Source organism: Carcharodon carcharias, chromosome 14 (assembly GCF_017639515.1).
Source record: "Carcharodon carcharias isolate sCarCar2 chromosome 14, sCarCar2.pri, whole genome shotgun sequence".
Lineage (NCBI taxonomy): Eukaryota > Metazoa > Chordata > Chondrichthyes > Lamniformes > Lamnidae > Carcharodon > Carcharodon carcharias.
Genome location: NC_054480.1, coordinates 38,090,201 through 38,105,638, shown reverse-complemented (window position 1 = coordinate 38,105,638; position 15,438 = coordinate 38,090,201). Strand labels below are relative to the sequence as shown.

The window sequence follows — 15,438 nt, the reverse complement described above, 5'->3', positions numbered from 1 at the left end:
TGCTAATTACATTACCTGTCTCACTTGCAATTTGAATTGAAATGCAACTATTATTATTTATCATGTGTTAAAAATGGAGCTAAATAACAACATTTCTAAGGACAAAGTTTCAATTATAAAATTAAAAAGAGCATTTTTAAAAACTAAGTTTCCTCGGAGAAAATTGTGGCCGTGGTTTACTTCTTTATTTTATTGTTTTAATAAGAAATACATTCTGGTTACTTTAATTACTCCTGAAATTAATTTTATTGAGGATCTTATTGTAGTGATTTTCCATCAACGCACAGAAGCAGAGGTAGTTGGGTCTAATAAACAGTAAGTCCCTATACACAGTCAGTTTTGCTGAAAGAGTTGAACACAGATGCAAACATGGAATTATGGTTTTAGTTCTGAGTGCCTTCAGCTGATTAATAGCTTCACAGAGAGGTAGCTAAAAGTCTTTAAAGGAAAATATTGTTAGATATTAGCCAGCAGGTTTAGCTGTATCACCAGATGGCGCCATAAAGCATCCCCAATTCTCATGCACCACCAAGTAGAGCTATACCACTGGGTGGAGAAGGGGAGCCTCCCTTCTCTGAGCACATAAATGCCTTAATCTTGGTCAGGTAAGTAATTTTTTAAAAATATTTTAAATATCAAGTAAAATTATTCTACACACATATCCCCCACCTCCTCCCTTTCTCTCTCTCTCTTTTCTATATGGTCCTGGTCCCCTCCCAGCTGTGGTTGCAGCCCTGGTAGTTCCAACCTATTTACAGCTACTGATAGACTGCAGTCTTCACTCCCTTGGTGGCCCTAAAGCTTCCTGCTGTCTCGAGTCCCAGTTTGTTGTCTTGTCACATTCCAGTGGTTGTCTTGTCACATTCCAGTGCATTGATTTCATTGCAACCCAGTTCCTTTGTTGGATGTTGTTGGTACAAACTGATTTTTGCTGCTCACCTCCAGCCCATCTGTCTTCAGGCACACCCTAGGCTTGGGCTCCACTCCAATCGCTACTTTTAACTCCACAGTTCCAGCGATTTATTCATTGATGATGATTCATTTATGTTATTCAATGTTTACAGCGTAGAAACAGGTTATTCAGATCAACTGGTTAAGCTAGTGGTTATAAAAACAAAAATAACTGGAAAAACTCAGCAGGTCTGACAGCATCTGTGGAGAGGAAAACAGTTAATGTTTCGAGTCTGTATCACTCTTCACCAGAACTAAGGAAAAATAGAAAAGAGGAGAAATATAAGCTGGTTTAAGGGTAGGGGAGGGTGGGACAGATAGAGCTGGATAGAGGGCAGGTGATAGGTGGAGATTGCCAAAAGATGTCATAGACAAAAGGACAAAGAGGTGTTGACGGTGGTGATAGTAGCTAAGAAATGTGCTAATGGTGACATTAAGGGTAGAAAGCAGGACGAGCAAGGGACAGATAGCACTAGTGGGATTGGGGTGGGAGAAGGGATCGAAATAGGCTAAAAGGTAGAGATAAAACAATGGATGGAAATACATTTAAAAATAATGGAAATGGATGGGAAAAGAAAAATATATATAAATTATTGGAAAAAGGGGGATTGGAAAGGGGGTGGGGATGGAGGAGAGAGTTCATGATCTATAGTTGTTGAACTTAATATTAAGTCCGGAAGGCTGTAAAGTGCCTAGGTGGAAGATGAGGTGCTGTTCCTCCAGTTTGCATTGAGCTTCACTGGAAATTGCAGCAGGCCAAGGACGGACATGTGGGCATGAGAGCAGGGTGGAGTGTTGAAATGGCAAGCGACAGGGAGGTCTGGGTCATGCTTGCAGACAGACCGAAGGTGATCCACAAAGCGGTCACCCAGTCTGCGTTTGGCCTCTCCAATGTAGAGGAAACCGCATTGGGAGCTGTGAATGCAGTAGACAAAATTGAGGGAAGTGCAAGTGAAGTGCTGTTTCACTTGAAAGGAGTGTTTGGGCCCCTGGACGCTGAGGAGGGTGGAAGTAAAGGGGCAGATGTTGCACCTTCTGCGCTTGCATGGGAAGGTGCTGTGAGAGGGGGTTGAGTTGTCGGGGGTGATGGAGGAGTAGTGGACCAGGGTGTCCCAGAAGGAACGATCCCTGCGGAATGCCACGGGGGGGGGGGTGGGGGGGGTGGGGGGTGGGGGGTAAGGGAAGATGTGTTGGTGGTGGCATCATGCTGGAGTTGGCGGAAATGGTAGAAGATGATCCTTTGAATGCATAAGCTGGTGGGGTGATAAGTCAGGACAGGGGGGACCCTATCATGGTTCTGGGAGGGACAGGAAGGTGTGAGGGCTGATGCGCAGGAGATGGGCCAGATATGGTTGACGGCCCTGTCAACCACCGTGGGTGGAAAACCTCAGTTAAGGAAGAAGAAAGACATGTCAGAGAAACTGTTTTTGAAAGTGGCATCATCAGAACAGATGTGAGGGATGTGAAGGAACTGAGAGAATGGAATGGAGTCCTTACAGGAAGCGGGGTGTAAGGAGCTGTAGTCAAGGTAGCTGTGGGAGTCGGTAGGCATGTAATGAATATTGGTGGACAGTCTATCACCAGAAATTGAGACATAGAGGTGAAGGAAGGGAAGGGAAGTGTCAGAGATGAACCATGTGAAAATGATGGAGGGCCCTCAACCGTGTCCAGGCCATCTCCTGAGCATCTGCCCTCACACCTTCCTGTCCTTCCCAGAACCATGATAGGATCCCCCTTGTCCTCGCTTATCACTCCAGCAGCCTCTGCATTTCAAAGGATCATCCTCCGCCATTTCCGCCAACTCCAGCATGATGCCACCACCAAACACATCTTCCCTTCACCGCTTCCCCCCCCACCCCCCCCACCCCAGCGGCATTCTGCAGGGATCATTCCCTCCGGGACACCTTGGTCCACTCCTCCATCACCCCCTACACCTCAACCCCCTCCCATGGCACCTTCCCATGCAACCGCAGAAGGCACAACATCTGTCCCTTTACTTCCCCCCTCCTCACCGTTCAAGGGCCCAAACATTCCTTTCAAATGAAGCAGCATCTCACTCGCGCTTCCCTCAATTTAGTCTACTACATTCGCTGCTCCCAATGCAGTTTCCCCTACATTGGAGAGACCAAACGCAAACTGGGTGACCGCTTTCCGGAACACCTTCAGTCTGTCCGCAAGCATGACCTAGACCTCCCTGTCGCTTGCCATTTCAACACACCACTCTGCTCTCATGCCCACATGTCCGTCCTTGGCCTGCTGCAATGTTCCACTGAAGCTCAACGCAAACTGGAGAAACAGTACCTCATCTTCCGGCTAGGTACTTTACAGCCTTCTGGACTGAATATTGAGTTCAACAACCTTAGATCATGAACTGTCTCCTCCATCCCCAACCACTTTCTGATCCCCCTTTCTCCAATAATTTATATATACTTTTCTTTTCCCACCCATTTCCATTATTTTTAAATGTATTTCCATCCATTGTTTTATCTCTACCTTTCAGCCTATTTTGATCCCTTCCCCTCACCCCACCCCCACTAGGGTTATCTGTCCCTTACTCAGCCTGCTTCCTACCCTTAATGTCACCATTAGTACATTTCTTAGCTAATATCACCCCTGTTAACACCTCTTTGTCCTTTTGTCAAGACATCTTTTGGCAATCTCCACCCATCACTGGCCCTCTATCCAGCTGTATCTGTCCCACCGCCACCCCCCCCACCCCTCTTAAACCAGCTTATATTTCACCTCTTTTCTATTTTTCCTTAGTTCTGTTGAAGAGTCATACCAACTTGAAATGTTAACTCTATTCCTCTCTGCAGATGCTGTCAGACCTGCTGAGTTTTTCCAAGTATTTTTGTTTTTGTTTCGGATTTCCTGCATCCACAGTTTTTTGCTTTTATCTTAGTGTTTAATTGACTGCCACTTGTCTTCAAGGAATGCCTACCTTGAAGAAGTATTGCTCTTCTCTCCGACAGGATTTCCGCCTGTCTCTCTTGCCGTGGTCACCTTCATTGCTTTCCATTTCTCTCCTGGTGTTTGACCAGGTGTTTAAGAAAACTCGCTTTCACAGCCATATTTTCTTCCTCAGTGACTGTCTCCGTCTCCAACTTACCCCACGTGGATTTCAACTGAAGTTCCATCCCTCATGTTTCGAACCCACCCAGGATTACAGGTATCTCCAGGACGTACAACGCTCCTCGAACTGCTGTTCTCGTTGCATCCTGAGATCCACACTCAATGCCATGCGCCGCCATATGAACACACTCGACCTCTCCCTCCAGCAGCATCGATGCACCCTATTTCTAATGCACCCTATGTCCTTGCCCCCAGTTTCATTTTATTCTTCGTCTCATCCGACGCCTCAACAAGAAATTTTGTCTCTTTCCTTCAGGTGCAAAGGAACGCAAGCTCCGACAACTCATCAACACCAAGGCCTATCCAGGACACTCCACATTCAATGTTCAGCAAAGGACTCAGTCTCATACCCTTACGCCCTCATCTCAATGGATTTCGGGCTCGGCACGATGCTGAACTCTTCTTCCGCCACCTTCATCTCCGTGCTCACTCCTTTGGGCAGGAGTCCTCTCCCTGTTCAACAGATCCTTTTACCCACCTCCAATATTCACCCTCCACCTGGACCCCTCCCTCTGGATTCTTACCTGCTCTTGATCTTTTCATTGAGAACTGTCGGCATGACATCGTCTCAGTTTCTCTGCTCCTCTCACCCACTCTAACCTGCCTCTCTCTGAACTTGCTGCACTTCATTCTCTCATGTCCAACCCTAACATTGTCATCAAACCTGCTCACAAGGGTGGTGCTGTTGTCTGGCGCACTGACCTCTACCTCACAGAGGCTGAGCGTCAACTCACAGACACTTCCTCCTACCTCCCCCTGGACCATGACCCCACCACTAAACATCAAGCCATTGTTTCTAGGATTGTCACTGACCTCATCTCCTCTGGAGATCTTCCCTCCACAGCTTCCAACCTCATAGTCTCCCAACCTCAGATGGCCCGCTTCTACTTCCTAACCAAAATTCACAAACAGGACTGTCCTGGCAGACCGATCATGTCAGCCTGTCCCTGCCCCACAGAACTCATTTCTTGCCATCTTGACTCCATTCTCTCTCCCCTTGTCCAGTCTCTTCCCACCTACATCTGTGACTCCTCTGACACCCTACATTATATCAACAATTTCTAGTTCCCTGGCCCCAACCACCTCCTCTTCACCATGGACGTCCAATCCCTCTACACCTCCATCCCCCACCAGGATGGTCTGAGGGCTCTCCGCTTCTTCCTCGAACAGAGGCCCAAACAATCCCCATCCACACTACTCTCCTCCGTCTGGCTAAACTTGTTCTCTCACTAAACAATTTCTCCTCAAACTCCTCTCACTTCCTCCAAATAAAAAGTGTGGCTATGGGTACCCACATGGGCCCAGTTGTACCTGTCTCTTTATGGGGTATGTGGAACATTCCTTGTTCCAGTCCTACTCCAGCCCCCTCCCACAACTCTTTCTCCGGTACATCGATGACTGCTTTGGTGCTGCTTCATGCTCTCGTCTGGACCTGGAACAATTTACTAATTTTGCTTCCAATTTCCACCCCTCCATTATTTTCACATGGTTCATCTCTGACACTTCCCTTCCCTTCCTTCACCTCTCTGTCTCAATTTCTGGTGATAGACTATCCACTAATATTCATTACATGCCTACCGACTCCCACAGCTGCCTTGACTACAGTTCCTCACACCCTGCTTCCTGAAGGACTCCATCCCATTCTCTCAGGTCCTTCGCCTCCGTTGCATCTGTTCTGATGATGCCACTTTCTAAAACAGTTCCTCTGACATGTCTTCCTTCTTCCTTAACCGAGGTTTTCTACCCATGGTGGTTGACATGGCCCTCAACCGTGTCCGGCCCATCTCCTGTGAATCAGCCCTCACACCTTCCTGTCCTTCTCAGAACCATGATAGGGTCCCCATTGTCCTCATTTATCACCCCACCGGCCTCCGCATTCAAAGGATCATCTTCCGCCATTTCCGCCAACTCCAGCATGATGCCACCACCAAACACATCTTCCCTTCACCAACCCCGGTGGCATTCTGCAGGGATCGTTTCTTCCAGGACACCCTGGCCCACTCCTCCATCACCCCCTACACCTCAACCCCTTCCCACGGCACTTTCCCAGGCAACCGCAGAAGGTGCAATGCCTGCCCCTTTACTTCCCCCCTCCTCACCGTCAAAGGCCCAAACACTCCTTTCAAGTGAACCAGCATTTCACTTGCACTTCCCACAATTTAGTCTACTGCATTCGCTGCTCCCAATGCAGTTTCCTCTACATTGGAGAGACCAAACTCAGATTGGGTGACCACTTTTTGGAACACCTTCAGTCTGTCCGCAAGCATGACCCAGACCTCCCTGTCGCTTGCCATTTCAACATATCACCCTGCTCTCATGCCCACATGTCCGTCCTTGGCCTGCTGCAATGTTCCATTGAAGCTCAACACAAACTGGAGGAACAGTACCTCATCTTCCGACTAGGTATTTTACAGCCTTCCGGACTGAATATTGAATTCAATAACTTTAGATCATGAACTCTCTCCTCCATCCCCACCCACTTTCCGATCCCCCTTTCTCCAATAATTTATATATATTTTTCTTTTCCCACCCATTTCCATTATTTTTAAATGTATTTCCATCCATTGTTTTATCTCTACCTTTTAGCCTATTTCGATCCCTTCCCCTCACCCCACCCCCACTAGGGCTATCTGTCCCTTGCTCATCCTGCTTCCTACCCTTAATGTCACCATTAGTACATTTCTTAGCTAATATCACCCACGTCAACACCTCTTTGTCCTTTTGTCTATGACATCTTTTGGCAATCTCCACCTATCACTGGCCCTCTATCCAGCTCTATCTGCACCCCCCCCCCCAACTTAAACCAGCTTATATTTCACCTCTTTTCTATTTTTCCTTAGTTCTGGTGAAGAGTGATACAGACTTGAAACATTAACTCTATTCCTCTCTGCAGGTGCTGTCAGACCTACTGAGTTTTTCCAAATATTTTTGTTTTTGTTTCAGATTTCCAGGATCCGCAGATTTTTGCTTTTGTTTAAGCCAGTGGTTATGCTCAGCACAAGCCCCTTCCCACCTTATTTTGTCTTACCCTACCAGCATATCTTATTTCTTTCTCCCTCAAGTAGGAAGCGAGCTTCCCTCACATTTGTAGTGTCCTGATTCTGGTTTTGATTGTGGCCCACTCCTTTAAGTCCAGCCCAATTATTGCTCTTCACGTCCCACCCACTTCTATCCTCAAACCTAATTTGGGTCCCATTATTGATTGATGATATTAAACATAGCATAGTAATATCATTAATTTAATTTAATTAATTTTAACAAACGAGGAAACAAAAATGAAAATCTTGAAGACATGGTGAAAAATGAGTGGTAGTTATAATGGGGGAGACAGCAGTATAGTGGTAATGTCACCAGACTAGGAATCTAGAAGCCCAGGCTAATGTTCAGGGAACATGGGTTCAAATCCCAAATTGAATTTAAATTCAATTAATAAAATCTGGAATTAAAAGCTAGTCTTAACTCTCATTGCCATAAAAACCCATATGGTTTACTAACATCCTTTCAGGAAGGAAACCATCTGCCCCTACCTGGTCTGGCCCACGTGTGACTCCAGACCCACAGCAATGTGGCTGATTCTCAACTGCCCTCTGAAATGACCCAGCAAGGTATTTCAAGCACAATTAGGGATGGGCAACAAATGCTGGCCTTGCCAGCAATGCCCACATACCATGAAAGAATAAAGGGGAAAAAAAGTAAAAGGGAGAAGAAGCATAAAGTAGGTTGGAGGTGTATATTTGTTGCCATGATAATAGTTGATTGTGGTAGTGGACCCCAGTATTAGATAGTATACAGTACTTTGTACTAGATTGGGGGGTCACCTGACCTGGGCTTTGATAGTCAGATAGCCCATGTTCAAGTCTGTCTTGATAGAGTTTAGACACTGCAGATATGTGTTTATGTTAGGAAAATGTGTTTTCAATAAAGTTAGCTCAGCTACAATGTACACAGCCAGTGTGTGTGATTGAAACAAAAAACAAGACATTTGTTGCAGGAAATGAGCAGAGGCAATGGCCTATGTCCTTGAATCCACCTTTTTAATCACCATTTAAAAATCATTAACAACTTTATTAACCATTAATTTTGTAGACCTCCATTAAGTGAAATAAGACAGAAAAAGACCCCAGCAAGACAGGTTTCTGAGTTAATTTATATCATTCACCTCTCTGTTCCAGCTTCCTGGTGTTAATGAATTGCAAGAAGTGGGAGAGCAATGCGGGCAAATAAGGATCACACTGAAAAACAACTCAGAAAAAGCTTTATTTAGAAATTAGAAAGCTACTTTGTATTGTAGCTGTAAGTCGTCTCCATTGTTCTCCCATTTCATTGGGTAGCAATAAGAAGTCTATTCAGATCCAGGATGAATGCCCATGGGCCTCCTCCCATGCTATCAGTATATTATTCCATTCCTTGCTCCTTCATGTACTTATCTAGTTTTGCCTTAAATACACCTAGCTTTTCACCTCAATTACTCCTTGTGAGAGCAAGTTCTGCACTCTTACCACTCTGACTAAAGAAATTTCTCCAAAATTTCCCATTGGATTTATTGGTGACTATTTTCTATTAATGGCTCTTAATTTTGATCTCCCTAATAAGTGGGAACATCTCTGCATCTAGCTTATCCAATCTTTTCATAATTTTAATGGCCACCAGTCTACCTTCTCAATTTTAGAGAAAGAATACCTGTCTCTTCAGCCTTTCCTTTCAATTCTGGTATCACCCTTGTGAATATCTTTTTGCATCTTCTCCCCTGCCTCTGTCTTTTTTTAATAATATGAAGATCAGAATTGTGCGTAGCACAGTTAACGCTGTCTAACCAAGCATCCATACATGTTTAACTTAACTTTTCTACTTTCCGCTTCTATCACTCTAGAAATGAACTGCAGTGCTTAGCTAATTTTTATTAACCTGTATTGCTACTTTTAGTGTTTGTGATTTAGATGTAAAGGGAAAAACTAAAATATGTACTTAAACCAGGAGAGAGAAATTTTAAAAATGTAGGTCAAACATTCAAGCAGAAGGAACAGTAAAGGCGTGCATCCCAAATAAATGCATGGAGTTTATATAAATGCATGGAGTATAAGGAATAAATTAAATAGACTGCAGGTGTAAATGGTAGCCAATACTGAGGGATGGCTGCAAAATCATCAGGGCTGAGAACTAAACTCTACATGACAGATCGGGAACATGTAGAGGGGGACGAATAGTCTTGGTGATTAAGTATGTAATCACTTCAGTGATAGAGGATTATAATGAAAGGTAAGGAGACAGTGGAGATCTTGAGTAGAATTAAGGAAAGGATTTAACCTTTGATTCTAAAACATTTGGGCTTTGCTGATTTATATTTGGTTGATTAACTTTCCTGTTTCCCATATACCCTTCCTCATTTCTTTGGAGAACAATTTGGCCTCTTCCTTATTCTGGCCTGGCATTCAGTAATACAGCCCTGGTATTAGTTTGACTTTTATTCCACATTACAGACATCCACCTTAAGTAACTTACCCCCAATCATTCTAAAATGAACAAATCTTTCACCAGAAATGCTTAAATTTACAATACTTATATCAACATTTTCAAACTTTAGTTGCTGGAACCTAAAGGGTTCTTGAGAGAATGCCTATAGGATCATCAGATTTTAGTATTTGACATTAATTAGCATTTTATTCCTGTAGATCTATCCAGAATACTAAAAAAATCTACAAAATCTTAATTCCTGTTGCCATGTTAATGTCTCAAATGTTTCCATGATAAATTGCTTTGTCCACATTTATAATAGAAGTCATTTATGTAAACTTGTCATGCTGCAGCTACTTACTGACTCTAGATTTACAGTCCCCAACAAGTGTACTCTAGAAAACTCTGATTCCCCCTCCCCCCCATTGCAATAAGTTTTGCTATTTAACGAGAAATAATTATATAATACCAAATAATATAAAAAATAAAGACAACGCATTTAAAATGGGATTGGAATTATATATGTGCAGCTCTGTGAGTGCACTTGGTCGTTCTTGGGTGATTGCGGGGATGTATCTATATATTGCTGCAACAAAGATTGCACTGTTTTTCTTTCGATAATTGTAACAGTCTTTCAAAAGTTATGACATCGTTCCTAGGACTGTATCAATATTTGCAAAAGATTCCCGAGGATGTGTCAATATTTGCATGGGACATGAACTCTTTCTTCCTGCAGGCAAGTTTGCGAAACACTAATTAGCAAAAGCGTACATTACATTCAAATGTAACAACGCAAACGTATAATGAATCATTAACAAGTTCTACTGTTCAGGCAGCAGCTTTTGTTATCGAGGGGATATTTCCGAATCTGGGAATATCATTACTTTGTGATACGCGTATTTGTAATCTTGGCGTTTAAGTCACTTCATTGGTTCTTGCAGGCAAAGATAAAAGAAAAGGGGGTATGTTTGAAAACAACCAAGTTAACATAACAACCGTTCGAGAGAACATTTATTCCGTTTTTTAGTTCCGAAGAAGAGTCATATTGGATTGAAAACGTGAACTCTGTTTCCCTCTCCACATATACTGCCTGCCCTACTGAGTTCTCTCTGCCCACCCCACCCCCCGCACTTTCTGTTTTTATTCATTCTGTTGGTGCCGGAGAGATCTTTAGTATTAGAATGATAGGGCTGCAAGAGGTAACTGTGGCTAGAAGCTACGACTCTTCGATATCTTGTACACGGAAGTCCTGAAATTAACTTAGATGTACCCGGAAGTGCTGAAATGGATTTCGATGTAAAGTGACACGTATTACTAGCAGATCCGGATCGGAGGATGAGCAGGGCAAGCGAGTTTGGTATCAGATGGGTGGAGAAATGCTTTAAATTGAATTGAATTTTCTTTTTACCCAAGCAGAAGTGACGCCGTGGCTAGTGATTGCTGGTTAGCTTCCTTCGGAAAACGGTGATGCTTGTGTTGCTCCGAAAGTTCAATTGATGGCTTTTGCTGTGCATGATGATGGCGCTAAGTACAGCAGCTTCAAGCATTCAGGCGCATTACAAACTGCGTTAACAACCACCACGGCTCACTCCAATGGGAAATTCTGGTCAAAGTAAGTAAGGGCTTTATTACTGAGAGACTTTCATAATTGAAAACTCGGTTCGAACGTCCATTTCCTCATTGGTAAATAACAACCACAACTTGCCCTGCTGATCGGTAGGTGAGTCAAAATCACAAGAGAGCTCCATCCTTCAAGAACGGTAGGAGAGGCAAACCAGGAAATGATAAACGGATTTAGTCAAGCATCTGTTGTGGGGAAGTAATAAACTGTTATCAGGGACAGCATTCGGACAAATATAAATTGTCCAAAGAGAGCCTGCATGGATTTATAAAGAATAAATGAAGTCCAACAAGCCTAATTGAGTTTTTTTGAATAAATAACTACTGTGGTAGGTAAGGGAGTATATATAAAGATAAAAGTAAAATATTGCAGATGCTGGAAATCTGAAACAAAAACAGAAAATGCTGGAAAAACACAGGCCTGACAGCATCTGTGGAGAGAGAAAAACAAAGTTAATGTTTCCAGTCCGTATAACCCTTCTTTAGAGCTGAAGAGAAGTGGAAATGTGACGAAATTTATACTGTTTAAGGGGGTGGGGCAGGTGGAGCTGGATAGAAGGCCAGCGATAGGTAGGGACAAAGGAGGTATTGACAAAGACGTCATGAACTAAAGGACAAAGGGACTATTAGTGGTAGTGGTTAGTGTTAAAAAATGTGCTAATAGTGGCATAAGGGTAAGAAAGCAGAATGTGTTTATAGCAGAACAAGGATAGCATTGTGTGAAAGAACATCATGGAACAAGTGACAGATGGCCCTGTAAAGGATGGGGTGGGGGGAGGGGGTGGTTGTGTCTGGAGGGGTGGGGTGGGGGGGGGGTGGAGAGGATAGAAAATTGGATAAAAAGGGGATAAAGCTACAGATAAATAAAAAAATATATAACAAGTGGATAATAAATAAAAATGAATGTAGAAGGGGATAAAAACAGGGATGAGGATGGAGGAGAGAGCTCATGGTCTGAAGTTATTGAATGCAGTGTTGAGTCCAGAAGGCTGTAAAGTGCCTAGTCGGAAGATGAGGTGCTGTTCTTCCAGTTTGCATTGAGCTTTACTGGAACATTGCAGCAGGCCAAGGATGGACATGTGGGCATGAGAGCATGATGGTGTGTTGAAATGGCAAGTGACCAGAAGGTCTGGGTCTTGCTTGCGGACAGACCAGAGCTGTCCCACAAAGTGCTCACCCAGTCTGCATTTGGCCTCATCGATGTAGAGGAGACCACATTGGGAGCAGTGAATGCAGTGGACCAAATTGAAGGAGGTGCAAGTGAAATGCTGCTTCACCTGAAAGGAGTGTTTGGGCCCTTGGATGGTGAGGGGAGAGGAGGTAAAGGGGCAGGTGTTGCAGCTTTTGCGATTGCATGGGAAGGTGCTGTGGGAAGGGGATGAGGTGTTGGAGGTGATGGAGGAGTGGATCAGGGTGCCCCGGAGGGAACGGTCCCTACAGAATGCTGATGTGGGTGGGGGGTGGGGGGGGGGCGGGGGGGTGCAAGGGGAAGATGTGTTTGGTGGTGGCATCATGCTGGAGTTGGCAGAAATGGCGGAAGATGATCCTTTGAATGCGGAGGCTAGTGGGGTAAAAGTGAGGACAAGGGGGACCCTATCATGATTCTGGAAGGGAGGGGAAGGTGTGAGGGCAGAGACATGGTAGATGGGTCGGACACGGCTGAGGGCCCTGTCAATCACAGTGGTGGGGAGACCTCAGTTAAGGAAGGGGGAAGACATGCTAGAAGTGCTGTATTGAAAAGTGGCATCATCGGAACAGAGAGGCGAAGGAATTGAGAGAATGGGATGGAGTCTTTACAGGAAGCAGGGTGTGAGGCGCTGTAGCCGAGGTATCTGTGAGAGGTCCTGGGCTTGTAATGAATGTTGGTGGACAGTCTATCACTAGAAATTGAGACAAAGAGGTCAAGGAAGGGAAGGGAAATGTCGGAGGTGGACCGTGTGAAGGTGATAGAGGGGTGGAAATTGGAAGCAAAATTGATAAATTTTTCCAGGTCCCAACGAGAGCATGAAGTGGCACCAAAGCAGTCATCGATGAACCGAAGAAAGAGATGTGGGAAGGGGCCTGAGTAGGACTGGAATAAGGAATATTCACATACCCCATAAAGAGACAGGCATAACTAGGACCCATGTGGGTATCCATAGCCAGACTTTTTATTTAGAGTAAGTGAGACAAGTTTAGGGAGAAATTGTTCAGTGAGAGAACAATTTCAGACAGTTAGAGGAAAGTGGTGGTGGATGGTGATTGTTTAGGCCTCTGTTCAAGGAAGAAGCGGGAAAGCCCTCAGGCCATCCTTGTGGGGGATGGAGGTGTAGAGGGATTGGATGTCCATGGTGAAGAGGAGGTGGTTGGGGCCAGGGAACTGGAGATTGTTGATATGACATAGGGCATCAGAGGAATCACCAGATGTAGGTGGGAAGATACTGGACAAGGGGAGAGAGAGCAGAATCAAGGTTGGAAGAAATTAGTTCCATGGGCAGGAACAGGCTGACATGATCGGTCTACTGGGACAGTCCTGTTTGTGGATTTTGGGAAGGAGCTAGAAGGGGGCTGTCTGGGGATGGGAGACTATGAGGTTGGAAGCTGTGGAGGGAAGATCTCCAGAGAATCTATAAAGGTTATTGTATTAACGTCTAAAAGACTTTTGATAAGGTTGCACATAAGTGTCTGATCATAAACATTAATAAACTTGCAGAATGAGGAACAGCAACCTCGCTCACAATTCGGCACTTTACAGCCTCCTAACTCAACATTGAGTTCAACTTCAGACCATAACTCTGTTTTGATTTTTTTGGTCAAGTGCCAGTGTGCATTGTGTTTTCATATTTTTGTTTTCAGACAGAGGCCTCATCATCCTGCCATTAGCACTCACTCTGGATCTATGCTTTGTTTCTTTACTACAACCATTATCACTCTCTTTGCCTTTTGTTTGTGATGACACCTTTGTTATTTAATCTCTCCTGCCCTCTCTCCCAGACCTTCCCTTTATTCTAACTCCTCCTCTCCCTTTCAACAGCATAAAACCCTTCACATTTCTACCTCCCTTCAGATCAAAAGAAGAGTCATTCAGTTAACTCTGTTTCTATTTTCACAGATGCTGCCAGCCCTTCTGAATTTTTTCAGTAATATGTTTTCTTTACTGAATTGATGTGTAATTTGCAAATAAAGTTCAGTATAATGAACTGATCCATTTTGGCAGGAAGTATAAAGATACCACATGCTGCCTGGCCCTGATTTTAATTAATTCAAAGCCCATCAATTACACAGAGTTAAAAATCAGACCCTAAGAGTCCAAGAGTGGAGAAACAAAGAGATATATGGGGACAGATACATAAATCACTAAAAGTAATGAGGCCGGTCATTAGTATGGAAGAAAACTAAATACTGGGGTCCATTTCTAGAGGGGAAGGATTGAAAAGCAGAGGAGTTATATTAAATAAAAACAGAAAATGCTGGAAATACTCAACAGGTCAGGCAGCATTTGTGGAGAGAAACAGACTTTTAATCAACCTGAAACATTGCACAGAATCATCTCAGATTTGCACTAAATGCGGTAGCGGGCAGGTAAAACAACATTTTACTGGCCGGCTGCAATGGTGGCTTTTCACGCCGTATTGTCCCAGACAAGCTACATTACTTATGAATTCCTTGGAAACATGCCATTTCGATGGCAGGCAGACTCCGATTCGCCTGCCACACCATCACCTCGTCACTTCATCATGCCAGGCACCACATTTAAAGTACAGCTGCGCTGAGTGCTTCCAGCCCAGGACTGCAGCAAAGAAAACATGGCACCAAAAGCCAAGAAGACTGCAGCCCTAGAGTGCCTTTTGGGCGCTGTGGGAGGCCTGCTGTGATGTCCTTTATCCCCGCTCTAGCTGCAGGAGGGTTTACAATACCACTTCGGCTTGATAAGCGATGGCAGTGGTGATCAGTGCCAATGCAGATAGAGGATGAATGATCTCATCCATACTAGGATACGGCAATCATCTCAGCACTCTAAACTCTCACACTCAAGCCCATCACACATTCACTGGCATCTCACTGTCAGCTCAAGGGACATCACCATCCATTCTGACACACATACTCTCACATGTCCATCTGGCCTCATCTCCTCTGGAGACAGCCTCCTCAGCCCTCACCATCTTGAGGCCATTGCACAGATCAACATGTGCCCCCAAATGCAGCCTGTGATACCCTTCTTCCCCAGTAATCTTGCAGCCTCTTCCCTTGCCTGAGGCCACTTCTTCCTCTTCCCCAAGTAAGACCGAGCCCTGCAGCCTTTGA

At 44.5% G+C, this 15,438-nt stretch overlaps 1 protein-coding gene across 6 annotated transcripts in view; it reads left to right on the top strand.

The window, feature by feature from the left end:
* Positions 1 to 10,352: 10,352 nt before the first annotated feature.
* The window catches only part of LOC121287638 (solute carrier family 17 member 9-like), a 66,734-nt gene continuing 61,648 nt past the window's right edge, over positions 10,353 to 15,438 (top strand). For 2 of the 6 annotated variants that reach the window (XM_041205576.1, XM_041205573.1), the window contains exon 1: positions 10,802 to 11,146. In XM_041205576.1, coding sequence (XP_041061510.1) covers positions 11,031 to 11,146 — 116 coding nt within the window. In that variant the 5' untranslated portion in view covers positions 10,802 to 11,030. Of the gene's footprint in view, positions 10,497 to 10,801; positions 11,147 to 15,438 lie in introns of those variants that run through there. The other 4 variants (XM_041205575.1, XM_041205570.1, XM_041205571.1 and 1 more) reach the window with 3 other exon arrangements.